We start from the raw sequence: 21,899 nt of genomic DNA, 5'->3' as shown, positions 1-21,899 counted from the left end.
ACTGTTGACCACCCGCCTGCGACCCATTTTTGATTCCAAACCAAAGAAATGACAACCACCGTTTATGAATGGGAACAATAGGACGCATGTGCCAGCTAACTATAGCTAGTTACCTAGCAATCTTAGAGAATTGAAACCCAGCTAAAGTGTTAGTCCCAATAAGATTTGACTGACTGGATGAATCCGAATGAACAATGTGGGCGCATGACCAAAGCTATGCTATTTAAGATGAAAATCCCCTTGTGAGACTCAAAGCTGGTTTGTGAAACGTGCACAGCATTCACCTCACGTGCTTTTCTGTGCAATCTGCGGTCTCTTTTTTTTTTTTATGTGCACACAAACCTTGATGAACACCGTGCCCAATTAAACAGCTCGGATCGGGGGCGCGGGAGTGGGGGCAAACGCTCAGTGATTTATCTTGGCAAAATGAAAGCGGTGACCTGTGATCCAATGGAAAAAGACTTTGGCGTGTGATTTATGGCACGAGGTGGACGGAATTATCCGGCCGCTCTTCAACGGAGACATTTCTCCTCTTTCTCCACTCGTTGCCTGGCGGGCAAACGCCGCGCAATCCGCTCAGCGTCAGCTTCCCTTGTTACGTAAACCCACCTGGATACCATGGAACACATGCACCTCGCGTTCACGCACGCACGCACGCACGCACGCACGCATGCACACACGCACGGGTATCGTAATATAACCCAACCCCCGCCTCTCCCCCCAACCAACGCAGACTGTTGCATTGAGTCATTGTGAAGCATTTCTATGACAAGCCATGTGACTTACTCCTTTGTCACCTGACCGGATGCGACACCGAATAAGGCAAGTCGGTAGTGAGGGTGGCTTAAAGGGGCAGCTCAAAGCTTCGAAAAGGGTGAGGATTTGAGACTTGGAACTATAGAAAGCCACTTGAGTGTTAATTTTACATCCCTGATGTCCATCTTAAGATGGAGGTACTAGTCATCTACTCCAAACAAGACAATTTATCAAACTACCAGAACAACGATAGTTGGGCTCACTGACCATCACATTTGGTGGTGACAATATGTAAGCTTTGCCCAACACGGAGCAATGGTGAGCTGAAGCCACTTTAATCGATCGCCTAAGTCTAAAAAGTTAAAGTCAAAGTTCCAATGATCGTCGTCACACACACATCTGGGTGTGGTGAAATTTGTCCTCTGCATTTACGCCATCCCCGCGTGATTTTGATACATCCCCTAAGGGAGAGGGGAGCAGTGAGCAGCAGCAGTGCCACGCTCGAGAATCATTTGGTGATCTAACCCCCCCAATTCCAACCCTTAGTGCTCAGTGCCAAGCAGGGAGGCAACGGGTCCCACTTTTATTTGGTATGACCCAGCCGGGGTTTGAACCCACAACCCTCCAGTCTCAGGGCAGACACTCTACTACCACTAGGCCACTGAGCTGGCATCAGTGGCATGTCCGCATAACAATACAATTTACAGTGGAGAAGTACCTTGAATATCTTTCAGTAGCGGCCAACATTGATTTGTGGAGGCCCGCCACAGCGTGTGTGGGAAATATTGCGGCCCTCATCAGAAAGATTCCCAAAAATAAATGAGTGTTGGCAAATACTGCTATGATACAAGTCATGTGGAATTTTATAATCAGAGACACCCTCTTGAACATGGCAGGAAAGCTGATATGTATTGATGTCTATGCTGGCGGCCCAAGTTGTACGTGTTGTCCTTGCTTTTTCTAAAGGTATTTGTAATAACCAAAAAATATATATATTGGCCCAACAACCAATGTGCTATTACGAAAGCCATGTTTTCAAATGGAAATGATTCGGCATGATCCTTCACCATACACTGGCCAACAGCCAACATCCAACTCCAACCCCACCAAGATTTCAATTGGGTTGCTGGTCAAACTGCAAAATTCACCAGAAACAACATCCCCGTCGCTATCCTAGTGAACATCCTTAAGGTCGCCCTAAGTGAGCTGGGTTAAAAAAAAAAAAAGATGCCCTGCATGTATAGGCAGAATGGCGATGACTAGAGGGGGCATCAGTGAAGCATGCTACTCAACAGAAGCGGCGAGGGGAGGGGAGGATAGTCGGAGTAAAAATAGAGAGAAGAAAATAGACGAGACGCAGGGAAAACAAAATGTGGCCGTCGGTGCATGAGAAGGCAGATGAGCAAAGTCTGTTCTGCGCATTCATCTTGCAACCGCTGAAAATGTGGAGGGTGCTAGAAAGGTGGAGGTTCCGACTAAGAACCTGATGAAGTGCGGCCCGTGGAAGGGTAGAGATGGAAGGGGAGAAGCACACAGTTTTTTTTTTTTTTTTTTCAAAAAAGAGGTAGGGAAATGAAAGGAGCAGAGCCAGATCGAGAGACAGAGGAGTCAGTAGGGATGCAGGCGGGGGAGGAATGTGGTTTCTATGGTAACGCCGGCTATCCGTTCCTGCGCTCTCCCTCTCTCTCTCTCTGTCTTTCCAGCCTCCTCCACACCATCCCTCCCTCCGTTCACTCCCTCCTTCGTGCAATAGAGGGAGTCTCACACACACACACACACACACACACACAGACACACACATGAATCCAGTGCCTCACTATCAAGAGCAACCATCTAGGAATGTACAATGTGCGATGAGTCAATGTGTGGCATTGCCGCTTAACGCCACTAAATAGTCCCCGTTGGGAAAAAAAATAGGTCTCCATCATTATCATCATCATCGTGTGTTTTGGTGCAATATGACAAAATAATTCACAAATGTCGTCGAAATCTTCTTTTTTTGAGACATTTGTAGGTTTTAATTTACATCAGGATTTTGGAGTCGACCACCGAATGATCACACTTATTCAGGAGCCAAATTCAGCTGATTTAGGGCGGTAGGCGGGGACAACCTGGACCGGTCGCCAGCCAATCACAAGGCACACGTAAACAAACGTTTGCACTCAAAATAACACCCACAAACACTTTGGAGCGCTCAATCAGCCTACCGTGCAGCGGCTTTGGCATGTGGGAGGAAACCAGACACGCTGGAGGAAACCCATGCGGGCACAGGGAGAATATGCAAACTCCACAAAGAAAGGCCTGAGCCGGACTCGAACCCACAGCCTTTGCACTGTGAGGCGTTGTGCTAATCAATGGGACTCAATCCCACCTCTAAGTTTGTAAAATATTAACATTTGAAAAATGGTTTGAAAATAGTTGCAGTAACTTGAGATTTTTTTCTCCCAAGCCAGTTATTAAAATCAGACACGGACAATTGATTTTTGGAGCCCATAATCATTTGCAGTGAAATAAAGTTTTTTTTTAGTTTGTATATTTACCAATACTAACACTTACCTTTGGTTCAGTTTATTAAACATCTTGTCAAATTTGCACCATGTTCAAGATCTTTTAATCTTCAATGAATTCATAATGAACAAAATAATTTGTTTATTGTTTCTATTCTAAAAAAAAAAGAAAGTGCATGGAGTTCCCTGTACTTTTAGTTTTGAGCAAAGTTTTGAACTGGTCTTGGCATGCTTCAAAATGCTAACTTAATATCGAAACAGATGATCAGCCCGGTGTATTCCAATTTTACTCACTTTAAACATTTAATTAATTCTTCAAGCGCCATAAGAAAGTGTGCCATCATCATCAATTACAAATGTATGTAAAAAAGTCGGAAGAACTCACCTTTGGCACTTCGACATGCGAACGAGTCACCAGGGCACATACTCGCTCCACCTTGCGATCACTTCCTCGGCACGTCACTCGGATGCGGGAAACGCCTTCACCCTCGTCCTCTTGATTCTGCTCATCTGCTTCTCCTGATTTCTTAGAGAAGACAAATAAAATGTCATTTGATGTGACTTGAAAAAAAAAAAAAAGAATTGGGGAACTTGAAGAAAAAAATATATATCGCACAATAGAAAAATAGCAGGTGATTATATTAGCGAGGCCAGAGTAACTATCCCAAAAAAATTAAACACTGGATGAAGAGATAAAAAAAAGAATGTGTAATCTGTCACGCTATTTGCATTCCATACACTTCTTGGGTTCATTAACAAAATGAACCACAATGCACCTTAAAATACAGCAGAGGGCAGTGTTCAGGAAAAAAGCCAAGTGGCCAAAAGTTAAAGCGCTTGTTCATGAGTGTTGAGGTGCCTTATGGAAGCGGAAAAGACAATGCAAGTGAGTCACAATGCACAGAGGTCTACAATCTCAAACAAGAAGAATTCCATCTTTGCTTTGAGGGAGAAAAAGAAATGCTTGAAACTGAGGGGAGGTCAACATAACTATAAAAAGAAATGTGGGATTGATTGAATTGTTGAAACTATGATGAATCTTAGATCCATTTTAAGGACGATATAAAAATGAAGCAAAAATTGGGCAACGGTTGAAAGGTTTGAAAAAGTAAATTTATGTTCCTGAATGCAGAGAAGGTTTTGGTGCTGAAAGGTTTGAAAAGAAATTCTCAAGTGTTAATTCTGAAATAGGCACCACAGCGATGCGCTCGGGGGTTTTGGGCACTAGAAGTCAGCTGGGATGGGCTCCGGCGCACCCGCAATCTTCGTCGGGATAAGCGGCAAATGGATGAATTTCGAAATGGGACATTTTGAACTCTGCAGCTTAATGATTGGGTGAAAGAGACATCAAGCATTCAGACAACAAGCAAAATTCCAATGCGTTACAGTTTGAGTGAATTGAAGCAAGGTTTCAATGCATTGAAGTTTGAGTGAATTTTTGCAATACTGTTTTTTTTAAACTTGCACCCAACATTTCGTGGACAACCTGATTTGGTGTGAAAAACCTTTAGACAAGTAGTCATTTGTCATCATCTTGTGGCATCAAATAACTCTAGTGGGTAAGGAGTGGCCAATTCATCACTTGATATTTGCTCTTTTAAAATAAAATTAAAAGAAAACTGGTGGTGGGGGGGTTCTTACACATTTGGACGTAAAATAACAACAACTAAATTGCTGATTTGTTCCACTCGAGTCGACCTGTTGATTAAAAAAAAAAAAAAAAAGTATTTCAAACCATTCAAATTTTAATTCATGATTGTATATTATATACTTTATAGTTCTAGTGTTGTAAGCATGAGGGAACCAAAAAATAAGCTATTTTATAGCTTTAATAGCTTATATTCTATGTTATAATTTTTTTATTGATCGTCCGATTAATCGGTTATTGTAATTTTATTCAGCTAAATATTGGGAATGGCAACATTCATTCATCCTTTGTTAAATCTGATCGAATGTATTATTGTGTTGTTTTGTCGCTGCACAATCACAATAAAAGCAGTCTATGCTATCATCTCGTACTCTATTCTATTATTATTATTACAGTCAGAACAATGAAATGCTCTTCCGCTAGATGTCAGGAGGCACAATGAACCTGTTGTCATTCTCATCGCTTTCTACTCGCTTTAAGCTCCCCTTGCAACCCGCCTGGGAATTTGAGGACGGAAAAGGCCTTATGTTGTATTTGGAAGCAGCAGCTATTTGCCTCTCTTTGTGACACACCAAGGAATGTGCAGACTCATTTGATTTCCCTCTCCCATCCTCCACCCAGGTGACGACACGGCCGGAATAATGATGAGCTCCTTCGCTGGGTGCCCTTTAAGCATCTCTCTCTCTCTCTCGCTGACCGAGGGATGGACGGACGGAATCAGGCAGCAAACAGCACAAATCACAAGGAAGCCGGGAGGAAAGGGGGGAAAAAAAAAAAAAAAAAAAAAAAAAAAAAAAAGGAAGCTCAGCGAGGCAGAATGAAGGCGCACTTTTGAGTTTGTGCGCTTGACGTGGTTCCAATCTTAAGCAGATGACTGACGCGGAAGAAATAGGCCGCACACGCCGCCTCTGATTGGATACGGCGGGGCGGAATGATTTTGAAGGATAAATCTAATTAATAAATCTAAAAAATATCACAAGGCATAGCACAACAAAAATTCTTTCTCACATATTTCCTGGCTACTAAGATGTCCCACATAGCATATATGATGGGTAAGGGCATTATTTCTGTGTAAATGAAGCTCCGCAATTGATTTCAAAAGAGAGAAATCGGCAGGTCTTTGACAACAAATACCATGGGAGGGATTGCGAAAATATTAGCAAATGACAACGCGCAAATAGGCGGCTTTAAAGTGACATTCTTATTTGGTGACATGTGTCAACATAAAACACTGGACAGTATATGTGACTCCAAATAGCGACATTCTGCCCAGTGTCTGAGCAACATGCAGTCAGACTCCCTCTTCAAATACACAACTGTGGTCCCTTCTCAAGGTTTCTCATTTTCCCCCGGTAGGGATTTTTAAGTTTTTCCTTGCCCTTTTGGGAGCTTAAGATCAGGGGATGCTTTGAGAATAATTGTCAATTTCTGTCTACGTGAAGCCCTTTGAGACTGCTTGTGATTTAGGGCTATACAAATAAACTTGACTTGAACTCTTTGCAAGCTAAAAATACACAAAGAGTCGTAATGAAAGGACTGGCTGGCTTCGTGGCGCCGACCGAGCAAATGGCCTTTTGACTCCTCCTCCTTCCTCGCCTCGTAGGAGTGAGCGAGAGGCGCAGGTAGCGGTAGCGCACGGGCCACGTGTGGCGGCAAAAGCAAACAATTAAGCGTGTTTTACTCCCAACTGCAAAAACTGCTGCCAAATGTACCTCCAATGCTTCCTGCTCGCCATCTTCCTCTTCCATCAGTGCACTTTGTTGCACATTCAGCTGCAAGGTTACCTCGTAACACTCTTGAATATCTATGAGATGAGAGGAAAAAACATCTTTTATGTCGATATAGAACTCATAAGAGAGTTGATGTCTCAAGAGAGACATGGCGTTTGTCTTTTGGTACTTTCAGACATTTATAGTTGACTTGGTCAGACATTGGTTGTTTTTGGAAAAAACTTGGCTCGATGAGCAGGTGGCAGGCCTTCAAAGAGTTCAGCTGATGTCACACATGGGAGCCGTTACGATGTAGACATGAGGTTAGCGGAGAATAAGTCATCTTTTTACAAAAATTCAACAGGGCTCTTTGACAATGCTTTTTCAGCAACAAAGTCAAAGTCTACTTTATTGTCAATTTCTTCACATGCCGAGACACACAAAGAGATCGAAATTACGTTCCCACTATCCCACGGTGACAAGACATAGTACACAGTATACATAGAAGTAAACAACAGAAAAAAATAAAGGCCTGCTAGCTTTTATTGTATTGGCCCGAATATAAGACGACCCCCTCTTTTTCAAGACTCAAGTTTGAAAAAAGACTTTTTGACCACTAAATTGAATTTTTAGACAGAAAATAATTACAACAGTACCTCTGAAATCAAATGATTATCACAATATATTTTCGAGAGAAAAAGCAGGTTATTTCGCCTCATTCAAATCATGCAAAAACAGTCTATCACATCTTCATATCTGAACATTTAAATATGTAAACTTAAGTGCAATCACATTTGTAAATGAATGGCTTCCGGTTTTTGAAACGTAAATGAACCAATCTACTGTGATAAAAACAACAAAATTGCAATGACCATCAAAGTGAAGTCTAACTGTAACTGTATTCTTGAAACAAATCTGAATAAGGAAAAATATTGCGATAAAATAATGTAAACCGCTATTTTTCTTTTTCTTCTTCGTGACAGGGGTTCGCTTTGGCCTGGGGAGTTAAGTTCAGCCTTCGCTTTAAAGACATCTGGCGCCATCTAGCCTTGTGAATGGGTATAATGTCTAGACCCCCACTTTTTCAATCTTATTTCAATGCAAAAAACACCGTCTTATATTCAGGTAAGATAAGAAAACTGAAAATCAACACTGTTCGCACGCGAACATAACAGACATATAAATCCATCCAGCCATTTTCTGTACCGCTTGTCCCCCACGGGGGTCGCAGGCGAGCTGAAGCCTATCCCAGCAGTCTTTGGGCAGTAGGTGGGGGACACCCTTAAGTGGTTGCCAGCCAAGGCACACAAAGACAAAACACAAGTGTACATACTACAATTAGTGTGAGCACTTCCTGCCTACTGCTGGCACCTTTCGGAGAATAGTCCCGAGAGCATTACAAGTATCTACTGTACTGTGTATTTGTTCTATTGTTGGCCAATGTCCCGACATGAGGTTGCACGTTCACACGTGTACAGACTTTCCCAAATACGTATTTTGGAAGCATTCCAACTCAAACAGACTACATGCATTCCTTCCCATGGAGAAAACATAACATCGTCGCAGCGAGAACATGTGTTAGGGCAATGACTGATGAAAAATTGTGGAAGGAAGCAAGGGGGGTTATCCTTTCGTTACATGCAGGATTTGCGTGTGTGTATAAACCGGGCCTCCTCTCGTTGTCATGTGTGCATTCAATTGGAAGGAACATCCAACTGCTTTTTTTTTTTTTATTGGGCGGGGGAGCTGGGGCATCAAAAAAAGAAGAATGTGACCCTGTCCTGGAGTAACAAATTGAATGGAAAACTAGGTCACAATTACAAACCAGGCCAAACCATTAAGCCCCCCCCCCCCCCCGCCTTATATACATATACATACATATATATGTATATATTCTCTGGGAAATTTAGGGTCCTGAGTAATTTAACATGGAGATTCCCCACCCAAATAAAGCGTCATTCCTTCCTAGAACAAAAGTTTGAATGCACAGTTGAGGCAGCTTTTGTTCCTGACAGCGTAACCATGAAACAAATGCCAAACAATGCCTGCCAGACATAGTTATTTAACTCCAGTAAATAAATTAAAGTGAAAAATAAAAAATACATTACATTACAATACGTTTTTTAAAGACAGACAAACATGAATAGGTAAATAAAATGAAGTAAAAAGGCATTTAAAAATAATTCTGGTGATGCATAGTAGAAAAATAAAACATATATTAGAAAGGTGACAGTCTGTTGAGGAAAAGGATTAATATTAAAAAAATTAGGCAAAACAAACAAAAATGAAATATGGTAATAGAAAGATTAGTCCTGCAGCAAATTGGAAAAGGAAGCAGGTGACACCTAGAAAACTTTGAATAGGTCAAGTTTTACCACAAACCTTTTAGTCAGTCGCAGTTCTAATTATTCCACAGGCCGATATAACTATGTCTATAAACTATATACCAAATAACGATAACATAAATAACAAGTTTATCAAACCATACATGTCAGTCCAACTCATTAAATCCATCAAAACCTTCATCCTCTGTGTCACTTAAAAAAAACGCCGCTGCTGACTCCGGAAGTAAATGTGGTGGTGACGTTGGACTCGCTGTTAGTTGCGGTTCCAATTATTCCGAAGGGCTTTAGAACTATATTGTAGCGTTACCTGAGTAGTACCAGACAAGTCGTGGGTTTGGTAACCGGCTCTTTATTTAACAAAACAAGAGTTCAACGTACGAGCCAAGGACAATCTCCGTCCCCCCTCCCACCCTTTGGGCCTTCTCGGCCTCTCTAACCCTAACCCTAACCCTAACCCTCTTCACTTACAAAGAAAGCGCCTGCAGATTCCGGAAGTACGTGGGAACCTTCTTCGTCTCCGCCGCTGACATCAAACTCATCGTTAGTTTCAGTTACAATTATTCCAGCCTTTCTGAATCCTGACAGAATGGTTTCGGTTTTCACTGAAGCCCACGCTGTGTCCATCCATCCAATGACGTCCAAGAAAGTTGCACGGCGCATCCTCCCGGTTGGCGTGAAGCTGTGCTCGCTGCCCATCACCCACTGCTCCCACAGGACTGCCTTAATCCTCCTAATCACGGAGATCTCAAGTGTCTGGAGTATTGTGGTTAAGCGTCCAGGAATGACGGCAGGTATGGAGCTGAGATGTTTTAATTTATCTCTTAACTGTGGTGTGGTGGTCATCATTTGGGCGTTTTTAATCGATGTATCGTTACACCCCTAATCGATACACATCGATTAACCGATATGATGCTCTACGATTTATTGGCATCGACGCTAAACGTAAACATCGATTTATATCGCCGTGTTTGACCTCGGACATGAGACGCGACTTTATTTTGAAATCCAGTTCATTGTTGCTTGCTTCCTCTTTCCGGGAGCAGTGCGCGGCATGTTCTGTTGTGAGCAGAGGAGGCACGTGAAAGGGGAGTCGACAACTAGTACGGGGCTCCTGGGCTGGTGCTATGGCTAGTGACGAGAAAATCTGCTCCCGCTTAGGCTTCAAGTCATTCGTTTGGAAGCACTTTGGATTCCAAAGAAAAGATGGCTCAACGGACAAGACACGTGCAGTCTGTAAATCCTGCCATGCGGTGATCAAATATTCAGGGAGCACAAATCTCGCCGCACATTTAAAGAAAAAACACAACATCAAAGTTCAGTGTTAAAAGAAGCACTTTGTATACTACAATACTCTTGTAATTTCCTAAATAAAGAGTTTGCAGTACCTTGTTGATTTTGCGTATGAATTGTTATAAATCAGGAGATTGTTCTATATTTTTTATTTAAAAAATATATATATATATCGATCGTAGAGCACTATATCGTGATATATCGTGAATGAATCGCAGCGGGCTTTAAGATATCGGCAAATATCGTATCGTAGTTCTTTGTATCGATATGATGTCGTATCGTGACAAAACCCGCCATTTACACCCCTAGTAGCTTAGCTTCAAGAAATTGGTAAAGCTGTGATTATGGAATCGCAAATATGCAATGAACTACAAGTAAAAGAGTCATGGAAAAAAAGAAAACCAACAACAGCACCAGCAGAGTGCCGCCTCACGTGGCCTCGAGCACGTGAAGGCAGGGAGCAGAGGAGAAGACCAAGGCGAGCGAGTGAGTCATGACTATGCTTAGCTTTGTGATCCAAACCACATGTTCAATAAAAAGAATGAGCTTGCTGAAGACCAGCAAGTCTGGCAAAGACGCCACCGCTAGGTCTTCACAAAGCCCCAGATGACCCAAACAGGCCAGAGCTGGAGCTCTGGCAGTGATTGGCAGAGCTGCCGAGAGCAGGTTCATTTTTTTTATTTCTTTTTTGTATTCGATTTGTCCGTGCCGGCACATTCTTTGTCAAGAATGTTTGGAATCCTCGATGAGAACCCAAATCCTTGCAGCATTGTAATGACCACATTCTATGCTCTTCGGTTTTCAAGTCCACCTCGTGAAAATATGTCCCTCATACGTGCCAAATGGAATGCCAGACAGAAAGTTGAGGTTTAAAAGACAAAAATATAGTTTTCACTTTTAAATGAGAGTTAAGGATGTTCACACTCACTGAATGCTTCAACGGCCACAACTCAATAAGAGAAACACTGCAGGGAACCTCAAACTCATTGCATGAATGTGCTTTTAGAACGAAAGAAATGCACAGTGCCACGGCAACAAAAATATCACACAGACCATCACGGATCTGGTATAGTTAAGTATCTGAATTCAAAACCAACTAGTACAAGCCAGAAGTGGCGTAAAATAATTCATCTACACAGCACAATAAAGACATTCTTGCCACTAACGACTACTGACCACGTGTAACGCATGATTTGAAATCATGTTAGAGTTTGGACAGACAGAGCCCGTGGTAATGACAAGGAATGTTGTGAAAAGGTGAGTCAATCGCAGCGGAGCCTGATGCGGACGAAATGTTACTCGACTAAGGAGCAACCAGTCAAGAAAAAATTGCTTACTTTTGTATACACACACACACACACACAGGGGAAAAAACTGCTGTAGCTGATTTGTATACCCTCTTAGGACTGTGATGGGGGGTATTTTATGGAAGTTTATCTGTGCCATCGGATTTTGAATTCGAATTTGTAGCACTGAATTTTTTTACATCCAATTTTTAACACTGAATTTTTTTTTGCATCTAAATCAGACTTTGAATTTTAAAAGCCATCGAATTTCTAGCACTGAATTTTTTTTCCCTAAGACATTTTTTTCAATGTCTCAAAAAATTCAGTGTCAAAAAATTCAATGTCTTAATAAATTCAGTGTAAAAAAATTCGACATCTCAAAAAATTCTATGTAAAAAAATTCAATGTCTAAAAAAATTCAGTGTAAAAAAATTCGATGTCTCCAAAAATTCAGTGTAAAAATGTTCAGCGCGGACATCCGGGGTAACCAAGGGAGAAGTAATCGATCCCTGTATCAAATCATCCAACGTTCAGCCAATCAAGTTACGCTCCATTGGTCATGTGACGTCGAAACAGGAACGTCGTGAAGTTCAAAGGTAACAGTAACAGTTAATACTGTAATACTGTAATGAACTTGAACTTCACGACGTTCCTGTTTCGACGTCACATGACCAATGGAGCGTAACTTGATTGGCTGAACGTTGGATGATTTGATACAGGGATCGATTACTTCTCCCTTGGTTACCCCGGATGTCCGCGCTGAATATTTTTACACTGAATTTTTGGAGACATCGAATTTTTTTACACTGAATTTTTTTAAACATTGGATTTTTTTACATTGAATTTTTTGAGATGTCGAATTTTTTTACACTGAATTTTTTAAGACATTGAATTTTTTGACACTGAATTTTTTGAGACATTGAAAAAAATGTCTTAGGAAAAAAAAATTCAGTGCTAGAAATTCGATGGCTTTTAAAATTCAAAGTCTGATTTAGATGCAAAAAAAAATTCAGTGTTAAAAATTGGATGTAAAAAAATTCAGTGCTACAAATTCGAATTCAAAATCCGATGGCACAGATAAACTTCCATAGTATTTTTCCTCCTTACCAAGAAGCGCTTGGAAGAGTTGGCTGCCCAGGATAGCGGACACTTTGCCCACACTGGTCTTGAGGGCCTGCTCGTCTGGACTCGTCAAGCTGGCCTGGTAGCGTCTGAGCAGACCTGCTGCTCGCTCAGTGTCTATATCGACAAAAGAAAAAAAAAGTACTCAGGACAGACGTTTCTCCCAAAGACCATCTTCATCTTCTTTCGGCTGCTCACACATTAAATGTTGCGTTGCATTATATTAGGTTTCATGACTTGCTACATTTGTACACATCATTTGGGCAAATGTCGAGATTGACTTTTTACACCAATTGACCACTCCATTTAAAATATCAAAACTATCAATTTGAAAGAACAAGTCAAAACTACGTTTGATTGCGCTTGTACAACAGGCTGTGACATCGTTTGCATGTTGTGTTGTTCTATGTGCATGTCTGTGTTGGCAGCGGCTCTGCCTATTTTCCCGCTCCGCATGTCACGTGATTCCATGGGGTGACGCGGCGTTCTCTGCGCATGAGCAGGGCACTCCGGAAGAGAGCAGTTCGCGGTATGGTGGGGTAGAAGTTTTCTAGTTATAGTTGAAGCAAGTAAAAAAGCCGAGTTCATGACCAAAAGGTAAGCCCTAGATCGTTGTTGTCGTATAATAAGTATATTTGTTTGTATTTGTTGCCATCGTGTCAGTTCGGGTCCTTGTATGGCACTCTGAGCGGATTCGCGGACGAGAGACACTTTCCTGTTGCCGCCATTCCTGTTCCTCATTTCGATCACTAGAGGTCTCCCCAGACCATCCGATTGCCCACATTACGATGAGTGTCATTAAGATAAGTATAATGCGGCCACTCGTAGCGTTAGAATTCAACTATGTACGTTGGCAACGACGTTATTATACTGTATTTCCTTTAGGGTCATTTAAAGCATGTTTGCGCCATATTTGAAATATTTAGTTTGGGATTGTCTTTACCTTTATTCTTATTATTTGTTATTGCAGACTCCGCAATCATTCCGCAATTCTATCAATCTGCAATTCTATTATGACCTTCAATCCTGCTACTCAATAAACCTGTCCATCCCTCCATCTACCTTTTGGCCATTCCCTGTGTCCAAACGTCCTTTGCTGCCTCCTGTATTCTGACCGATACACCATCTTGTACACTATATACCCCCAGATCTAGCGTATTATCCTCCCCAACATTGGGCGCCAAATCCTCCTTTACATTGTGGTCCTTCGAGCCGGATATAGTGTTCAGGATGGAGCAAGATCAAGAAAGACACCTGGATGTGAGGCCAAAACGTCGGACGCACCCCCCAGCTTGGATGCAGGACTTCGAGGTGGACTACGTGGGATATGAGCACAGCGGCCAACCACGTTGGGACTCGTTTACACCGACCCCAACAGGCAGACCGTCATACCCACAGCAGGGACTAGTCCAGACGATCTCCTTGCGTGCACCTCAATTTCATCCGGAGAGCTTCGAGGATGCTGCTCAGCATAGAGCCCCTCAGCTAGCCTCAAGCTTCACCCGGAGGAGGAATGCGGATGATAGAACCTTATCTGCACCTGTCCAGTCATACCAACAACAGCCAAACCAGGACCAGTACCACCCGAACCGCCACACCGTACAAGATGGGAATGCGGTTCTGCGTGAGACTCACGAAGCCATCCATGCCGGACTGAAGGAGCTAAATAAAGCCCGTAGTGACCTTCAGCAGCTGATTGACGTGGCCCACTCTCTAAGAATAGGCATGAGTCAAGTGAACATCCCTCTACCAGCATGTTCCAGTCCCAAACCACCTGATGGGGCCGTCACCACGAGCAACAGCTCGAGATTCACTGAGTCAGAGGAAGAGGAGGATTGGCCTGATCCTCCGCCATGGCCTGAACCCGAGGAAGCCCTAAACGCCAACCTCAGTGCCTTGAATCTGGGAGCTCATCAGCTACCTCCTTACCCGACTCCACCGGAGACCAAGCCTCTACACTACAGGCCTCAGCCACAACCAGCCCAATTCCGTCATCCACAGTTCATTCCTTCTAGCCGTGAGTCCTCCCACGTTCCTCCTGTACCGCCACGTAACTTACCCTTACCTCTAGAAGCACCCCCAACTGGTCAACCACATCTTCAAGTGCCACACTCTCACAGAACCACCCCTTACATGCAACCTCCATACCCAGAGCCAGTGTACAGAGGACCCCAACCGACCATTCCCAAGTTCACTTTCCCGGACCCTAGTGAGTTCGCCCGGCTACGTATAGCATTAGAGAACCTCCTCCCCTCCAATGCTACAGAACTCTTCAAGTATCAGGTACTAGTAGACCATCTTAAGTTAGAAGAGGCCAAACTGATATCTGACGCCTATCTAAACTCTCCAACACCCTACACGGACACCATGACAGCTCTCTATGACAAATATGGTCAACCTCATCAGCTTGCCCTAAAGAAGATATCCAGCGTCCTGGACGGCCCAGAGGTCAGGCGGGGTGATCCAATGGCGTTCCAGAAATTTGCCCTTCAAATACAATCACTGGTGGGTCTCCTCCAGACCTTGGGCCACGAAGGAGAAGTTGAACTAAGCTGTGGCTCTCACGTAGCTCGCCTACTGAGTAAGCTTCCGCCTGAACAGCGAGCCGATTTCCGCCGTTCCCAGCCCACTCGATCTGGAGCCACATCCACCTTGCGGGACCTGTCAGAGTGGCTTCGCCACGAGTCATGGTGCCAGGACTTTGACGATCCTACCAGTAGCCGGAGCTCCAAGGAGAAGCAGAGCACTAAATGGAACATTCGTCCTGTGGCTAAGCAAACAGCAGTCCTGCATAGTAGCCAGGAGCCCTCAGTGAAACTAGTTAAAGAGAAACCTGTCAAAGGGAAAGACAAGTCCAAGGTATACTGTGCCTATTGTGAGAGTACAGACCACTACCTCAGCCAGTGTAGTGGTGTAGCCCAGCTCACCAAAGACGAGCTGAAGAGGTGGATCCAAGAGCACAAGCGGTGTTGGCGCTGTGCCCGTCGACACTTCGCCGCTCAGTGCGACCTCAAGAAACCCTGTAACCTTTGTCAAGGCAAGCACCTTCTCGCTCTCCACGAGATTAACATAAGACCTGAGAAAGTTAAGGATGACTCACCTCCAAAGGCTGAAAGCTGCCTGACTACCTGTGCCTCCGAGTCCTTCTACCTTGACCGACCACACGTGGGGAACCGAGTCATGTTGAAGGTGGTGCGAGTACACGTGCACTATGGTAGTCAGAAGTTAGACACCTACGCTATACTGGATGATGGGTCTGAGAGGACTATGCTGCTCCCCACCGCTGCTAAGTCCCTAGCCCTTAACGGCGCTCCCGAAGACCTCCCACTGCGCACAGTGCGCTCGGACATCCAAGTCTTGCATGGCCATACAGTGTCATTCCGGGTCTCCTCTCCCACCAACCCTAATATTATGTTTAAGATCACTGATGCCTTTACAGCCAGCCATCTTAATCTAGCCCCACATAGCTACCCAGTTAGCCACCTACAGAGGAAGTTCAAGCACCTGCGTGGAATCCCTATTCCTACCTTCCGAGAAGTAAAGCCCTTGCTTCTCATAGGTTCAGACCAGCCCCACCTCGTAACCCCCATCGAGCCGGTCAGGCTTGGTCCTCATGGTAGCCCAGCAGCTGTCCGCACTAGACTGGGGTGGACCTTGCAGGGCCCGTGTCAGTCGACGGGGCGGCCAGCTCACCCAGCTCAATGCCTGTTCACCTCTGTTCCACCACCCATGGATGATCTCTACAGGCATGTGGAGAGACTCTGGCAAGTGGATACAGTCCCCTACAGGCCAGAGAGGGAAGTGACACGATCCAAGCAGGATCAGCAAGCCATAGCCCTGCTGGAGACGAAGACAGGACGTACCGAGGCTTGGTCCTGTTGGGAGGCGGAGCTCAAGCATCTGCCGGACATTACCATGCCACGTCCGTATGCGCCTGCGGATAGCCACCGCGAAGGGACCACTCGGCAAGTGCACATCTTTGCTGACGCCTCAGAAAAGGCCTACGGGGCTGTAGCCTTCCTCCGAACCGAAGACAACCAGGGTAAGGTACATTTATCCTTTGTTCTGGCTCGCTCCCGCATAGCCCCTAAGCGTGTGCATTCTGTACCTCGCCTTGAGCTGTGTGCGGCTCTTGTAGCAGCGCAGTTGGCTTCCACCCTCAAGAAAGAGCTTGCTCTCCCAGTACACAGCACAGTATTGTGGTCTGACTCTACCACTGTACTCACCTGGCTACACTCGCAATCCTGTCGATACAAGGTGTTTGTAGGGTCAAGAGTAGCTGAGATCCAGGAGCTTACGGAAGGCTTTGTTTGGCGCTACGTAGACTCAGACAACAACCCTGCCGACGACCTGACAAGAGGGAAGACATTGATATCCCTGTTGGAGCCCAATCGATGGTCACAAGGACCCACCTTCCTTCTACAGGGTCCAACCACCTGGCCAGAAATGCCACACGGTATTCCACCTGATGATGCCGCTGAACTAAGGAAAGGTACGTTCTGTGGGTCCACCGTCACCTCACCTGACATTGCCATTCTACAAGACAAGACGTGCAACACCTGGCAGGAACTCATGGACGCTACTGCAAGGGAGCTTCATGGCCAGGCCCCTCCGATCTACTCACCTACCGCTGAAGAATACCGACAAGCTGAAGTACTCATCCTTCAACGAGCCCAGAAGCAATCCTTCCCAGACGATTGTGCTCAGCTGTCTGCAGGGAAGCCTGTTAAAACTTCGAGTCGACTTCTTACTCTAGCGCCAGTCATCGACACCTCCATCGACCTAATCAGAGTAGGAGGCCGGTTACGCCGTCTAGAGGGCCAGAACGAGGTCACCCCACACCCTATCGTCCTCGACGCCTCACACCCTGTGACCCGCCTGCTCATAAAGAAATATGACCAGGACCTTAAACACCCAGGGCCAGAGCGAGTCTTTGCAGAGTTGCGGAGGACCTATTGGATCATTCACGGCCGTGAAGCAGTTCGTCGCTATCAACGTTCCTGTGTAGATTGTCAGCGCTGGCGGGCCAAGCCTTCCATACCTAAAATGGCTGACCTCCCAACCGCACGCCTCCAGTTGCATAAACCTGCCTTCCACGCCACTGGCATGGACTGTTTCGGTCCCATGTTAGTAAAGGTTGGACGACGCCATGAGAAACGCTGGGGTCTCATCTTCAAGTGCTTGACCACCAGAGCGGTACATCTGGACCTCATACGAAATATGGACACCGATGCTTTCCTGATGGCTTTGAGGCGATTCATTGCCAGAAGAGGAACCCCCTCGGAACTGTGGTCAGACCACGGGACCAATTTCAAGGGGGGAGAGAAGGAGCTTCGGGAAGCCTTCACAAGTATGTGTCCAACCCTACAAAGTCAACTCGCTCCACGTAAAATCAAATTCAACTTCAACCCCCCAGCAGCCCCTCACTTTGGTGGAGTATGGGAGAGAGAAGTACGAGCAGTCAAGTCTGCACTCCGCACCTGTCTAGGTACTGAGCCTATCCATGAGGACGTCCTCTCCACCGTCCTGTTGGAAGTGGAGGCCATTCTCAACTCAAAACCTTTGGGCTATGTGTCTGCTGACCTGTCTGACGTCGACCCCGTGACCCCCAACAGCCTCCTACTGGGGCGGCCTGATGGATCACTCCCCCAGATCGTCTACCCGAAGAGCGAAATCCTGAGCCGAAGGCGCTGGCGGCACTCCCAAGTCCTTGCCGACCAGTTTTGGTCAAGATTCATCAGGGATTACCTACCGGGATTGCAAACAAGACAGAAATGGCAAGCCTCCCCCCCCGACCTCCTGGAGAAGTCAGTGGTCATGATCACCGAGCCACAGTTACCCCGTGCCATGTGGCCTATTGGTCATGTGACGAAGGTTCATCGCAGTGACGATGGCCACATAAGGTCAGCTGATGTCGACATTAAAGGGCGGCAGTACACCCGACCAGTAGCTCGACTGGTGGTGCTACCAGCCCTCCCAGCGGAAGTGACTCAGGACTCTCATAAAGACTGATGAGCCTTTGTTTGAAACAAATGTGCCCTGCACATTTGGGGGCGGCTGTACAACAGGCTGTGACATCGTTTGCATGTTGTGTTGTTCTATGTGCATGTCTGTGTTGGCAGCGGCTCTGCCTATTTTCCCGCTCCGCATGTCACGTGATTCCATGGGGTGACGCGGCGTTCTCTGCGCATGAGCAGGGCACTCCGGAAGAGAGCAGTTCGCGGTATGGTGGGGTAGAAGTTTTCTAGTTATAGTTGAAGCAAGTAAAAAAGCCGAGTTCATGACCAAAAGGTAAGCCCTAGATCGTTGTTGTCGTATAATAAGTATATTTGTTTGTATTTGTTGCCATCGTGTCAGTTCGGGTCCTTGTATGGCACTCTGAGCGGATTCGCGGACGAGAGACACTTTCCTGTTGCCGCCATTCCTGTTCCTCATTTCGATCACTAGAGGTCTCCCCAGACCATCCGATTGCCCACATTACGATGAGTGTCATTAAGATAAGTATAATGCGGCCACTCGTAGCGTTAGAATTCAACTATGTACGTTGGCAACGACGTTATTATACTGTATTTCCTTTAGGGTCATTTAAAGCATGTTTGCGCCATATTTGAAATATTTAGTTTGGGATTGTCTTTACCTTTATTCTTATTATTTGTTATTGCAGACTCCGCAATCATTCCGCAATTCTATCAATCTGCAATTCTATTATGACCTTCAATCCTGCTACTCAATAAACCTGTCCATCCCTCCATCTACCTTTTGGCCATTCCCTGTGTCCAAACGTCCTTTGCTGCCTCCTGTATTCTGACCGATACACCATCTTGTACACTATATACCCCCAGATCTAGCGTATTATCCTCCCCAACATTGGGCGCCAAATCCTCCTTTACAGCGCTGACTATTTAAATCTTCAATTAACTCTACAAAGAGATGGAGAAGACCCTGGGAAAACTACACATTTAGGTTTGATTTGAAATTGAATTATATGTATATAGATAATTGAAATTCAAACATTTTATTTCAAACAACTTTGTTATGGAAAACCATAGGGACCGAGTTACTGCGAAAGGCCTTATGGCGGATAATTGGTTCCAAGACGACCCACGATTGGAGAAAAGCAGTGTCACCCTCTCATTCTTCACATACATCATTTTTTTATGCATCAATAAATGTATATTAAACCATGAAACATGTAAATACTATAATAATTGTATGACTGACGTACAGAAAATAATGCTTAAATATTATAAATATGATACGTGTGTGTGTGTGTCTGTGCGTGCGTACGTAACATATACATAAAATATACATACTGTAAATATAACAAGGTACAATTGTACGTACTGCAATTGTTTGGGCACTCCCTTTTATTTTGACTTTTTTTTTATGGGGGGGGTACCCGCGATGTACTGTAGCCGCGACAAATGAACCGCGATGTAGCGACGGAAAACTGTACACGTTTTTAAACTTGGGACAGACACTAACAACAAACTCTGTTAGAACGTCATTAAAGTGATCATTTAATGGAATACGTAAAGACAAATATACATAACCCTCTCCCCGGCCCCTAAAAAAACGACATGACAGTTCACATTTGCCTTAAGCAATATGACGGAGGCTGTGACCGCCCGCCATTGGCAGATTCCGCACTTTTCTCTCCTCCATTGAGCACACCTGAACTCATCACTCTCCTGTCCGTAAACATCTACAGTCTGGACGAGAAGAGCAACAGGAAACATGTTGTTGACACGTCATTAAAGTTCACAAACTCCACTCACCGTATTTGTGCACCATGCCGTCTCCAACTTCAATGATGAGTTGTTGTTTTGGGTTTTTTGTTTTTTTTACTATTACTTTTCTTTTAGGAGGCGAAAGGAGTCCGTAACGTTCGCTAGTTCAGGAAACAAGCTCCAAAAGAGTTCTATCTTCTATCCTCTTCCCGCCCGCATGGAAAAAAAACAACAACACACACACACACAAAACAAAAAACAAGCTCCCCAGCTGGTACGGAGGTTCCCTTCACAACACGTGAAAAGGGGATTGTGCTCATGTCAACTTTTTGCTTACGTCCAGAGAGGCCGCCTAGGAGTTGTGCGATAGGGCTCCTCCTCCCGTCTGTCTTCCTCCCCCTCATATGGCGCCCCCGTGGAAAGAGGATTTCCATCGAGCTTCTACCGCCGCAGCCCTTGTGGTAGAGCCCCAGACAGACAGACACGTCGTCGTCGTCGGAAGGCCACAAAGAGGATTTCTCTTGACGTTATTGGCCCCAACCTCCTTGCTGCTGCTGCTGCTGCTGCTGCCGCCGCCGCCATCCCCCTCAATACTGGAGTTCGACTGTACTTTGGCGCCCTCTAGTGGCTCACTTGAAATTGAACAGACGTATTTTCCTGCTAGGTCAAGTTGATATGAGCAATGTTAACACGGTTCTGGCTCACGTGATACTTTATGAGCCCCAATTCTATTGCGGTGCTTACATGGTTAGCGTTGAATTTGGCATGGATTAATTCTTTTCGCAATTGCATTGATGAACGAGGCATCCGACTTTAACGTTGCTCTCAGGATTAATGTTTGATTGCAGTGCCGGACATTTTCATATGAGCAGACCAGAGCTGAGTTTTGGGTTTGCCTCGAATATTTCGGGGGGGAGGCGGGCGATAACATGATCACTCTCCAGGGCGGATTCGTTTACAACTCGGAATAATGCGACGTCATTTTGTTTTGCCTTGAGGTTGACGGAAAAAATCGCTGCCCAGATTTCAGTGACCAAACAAATTGTTTTTGGGGGTATTACCTATAACCAACCTAGGGGGGGTTGGCGGGGGAGAGAGAGACAATACATTTATCCAACATGACAAGACTGGAGTAGATCCTCACACGCGCGGTCATGCAATCAAAACTTTATTTTAACTGAAAGGGAGTAAACAACACGATGCAAATAAGCTTGAATAAATCAAGCATAATAAAGAAATCAAGCGGCGAGAAAACATCACCAGCAATAGAACCAATAACCTTGAATGAATAATCAAGCATGACCTCCTCCTGCCATGGCGGCGCGTTCCAGGCTCGCTGTGTGCTGACCGACCTCCCTCCCAATGCTGCAAAGCAACTGGCCACATCTCTCTCTCTCTCTCTCAAGACCCAGCTTGCTCTTTCCCAAGGGTCGGTCATCTTGCACAATGCCGCCATAGCATCAAGAGTGAATAAAGCAAGCAAGAGCGCGGCAAATACAATAGAAT

General features: G+C 45.0%; 3 protein-coding genes across 8 annotated transcripts in view; 2 read left to right on the top strand and 1 right to left on the bottom strand.

The window, feature by feature from the left end:
* The window catches only part of dlg3 (discs, large homolog 3 (Drosophila)), a 71,531-nt gene extending 50,621 nt beyond the window's left edge, over positions 1-20,910 (bottom strand). The window contains exons 1-4 of one of the 5 annotated variants that reach the window (XM_061273955.1): positions 20,731-20,910; positions 12,649-12,780; positions 6,624-6,715; positions 3,649-3,789 (exon numbers count right to left, since the gene is read on the bottom strand). In XM_061273955.1, the coding sequence (XP_061129939.1) occupies positions 3,649-3,789; positions 6,624-6,715; positions 12,649-12,780; positions 20,731-20,827 (462 nt within the window). In that variant the 5' untranslated portion in view covers positions 20,828-20,910. Of the gene's footprint in view, positions 1-3,648; positions 3,790-6,623; positions 6,716-12,648; positions 12,781-20,441 lie in introns of all 5 variants that reach the window. The other 4 variants (XM_061273990.1, XM_061273973.1, XM_061273965.1 and 1 more) reach the window with 4 other exon arrangements.
* LOC133162516 (uncharacterized) lies at positions 13,022-16,304 on the top strand. Its single transcript, XM_061291737.1, has 3 exons — positions 13,022-13,260; positions 13,634-16,256; positions 16,292-16,304. Exons 2-3 carry the CDS (start codon positions 13,894-13,896, stop codon positions 16,302-16,304), a joined length of 2,376 nt encoding a protein of 791 aa, XP_061147721.1. The 5' UTR covers positions 13,022-13,260; positions 13,634-13,893.
* LOC133157658 (uncharacterized) lies at positions 16,267-19,418 on the top strand. 2 transcript variants are annotated; one of them, XM_061284361.1, is made up of 2 exons: positions 16,267-18,954; positions 19,328-19,418. In XM_061284361.1, the coding sequence occupies exon 1, from the start codon at positions 16,393-16,395 to the stop codon at positions 18,673-18,675; it is 2,283 nt and encodes a 760-aa protein (XP_061140345.1). In that variant the 5' UTR covers positions 16,267-16,392; the 3' UTR covers positions 18,676-18,954; positions 19,328-19,418. The 2 variants fall into 2 exon arrangements, with proteins under 2 accessions (XP_061140345.1, XP_061140344.1); XM_061284360.1 differs by having other exon boundaries at positions 16,267-19,202.
* Positions 20,911-21,899: the final 989 nt, after the last annotated feature.

The sequence above is a fragment of the Syngnathus typhle genome, linkage group LG1, assembly GCF_033458585.1.
Source record: "Syngnathus typhle isolate RoL2023-S1 ecotype Sweden linkage group LG1, RoL_Styp_1.0, whole genome shotgun sequence".
In the NCBI taxonomy this organism is placed as follows: Eukaryota; Metazoa; Chordata; class Actinopteri; order Syngnathiformes; family Syngnathidae; genus Syngnathus; species Syngnathus typhle.
Note: the sequence above shows the minus strand (reverse complement) of the source record. Positions and strands in the feature narration are given on the sequence as shown.

What these genes read in the sequence shown, in the direction of transcription:
- LOC133162516 (XM_061291737.1), top strand. Translation starts at nt 13,894, where the DNA reads ATGGAGCAAGATCAAGAAAGACACCTGGATGTGAGGCCAAAACGTCGG.
- LOC133157658 (XM_061284361.1), top strand. Translation starts at nt 16,393, where the DNA reads ATGGATGATCTCTACAGGCATGTGGAGAGACTCTGGCAAGTGGATACA.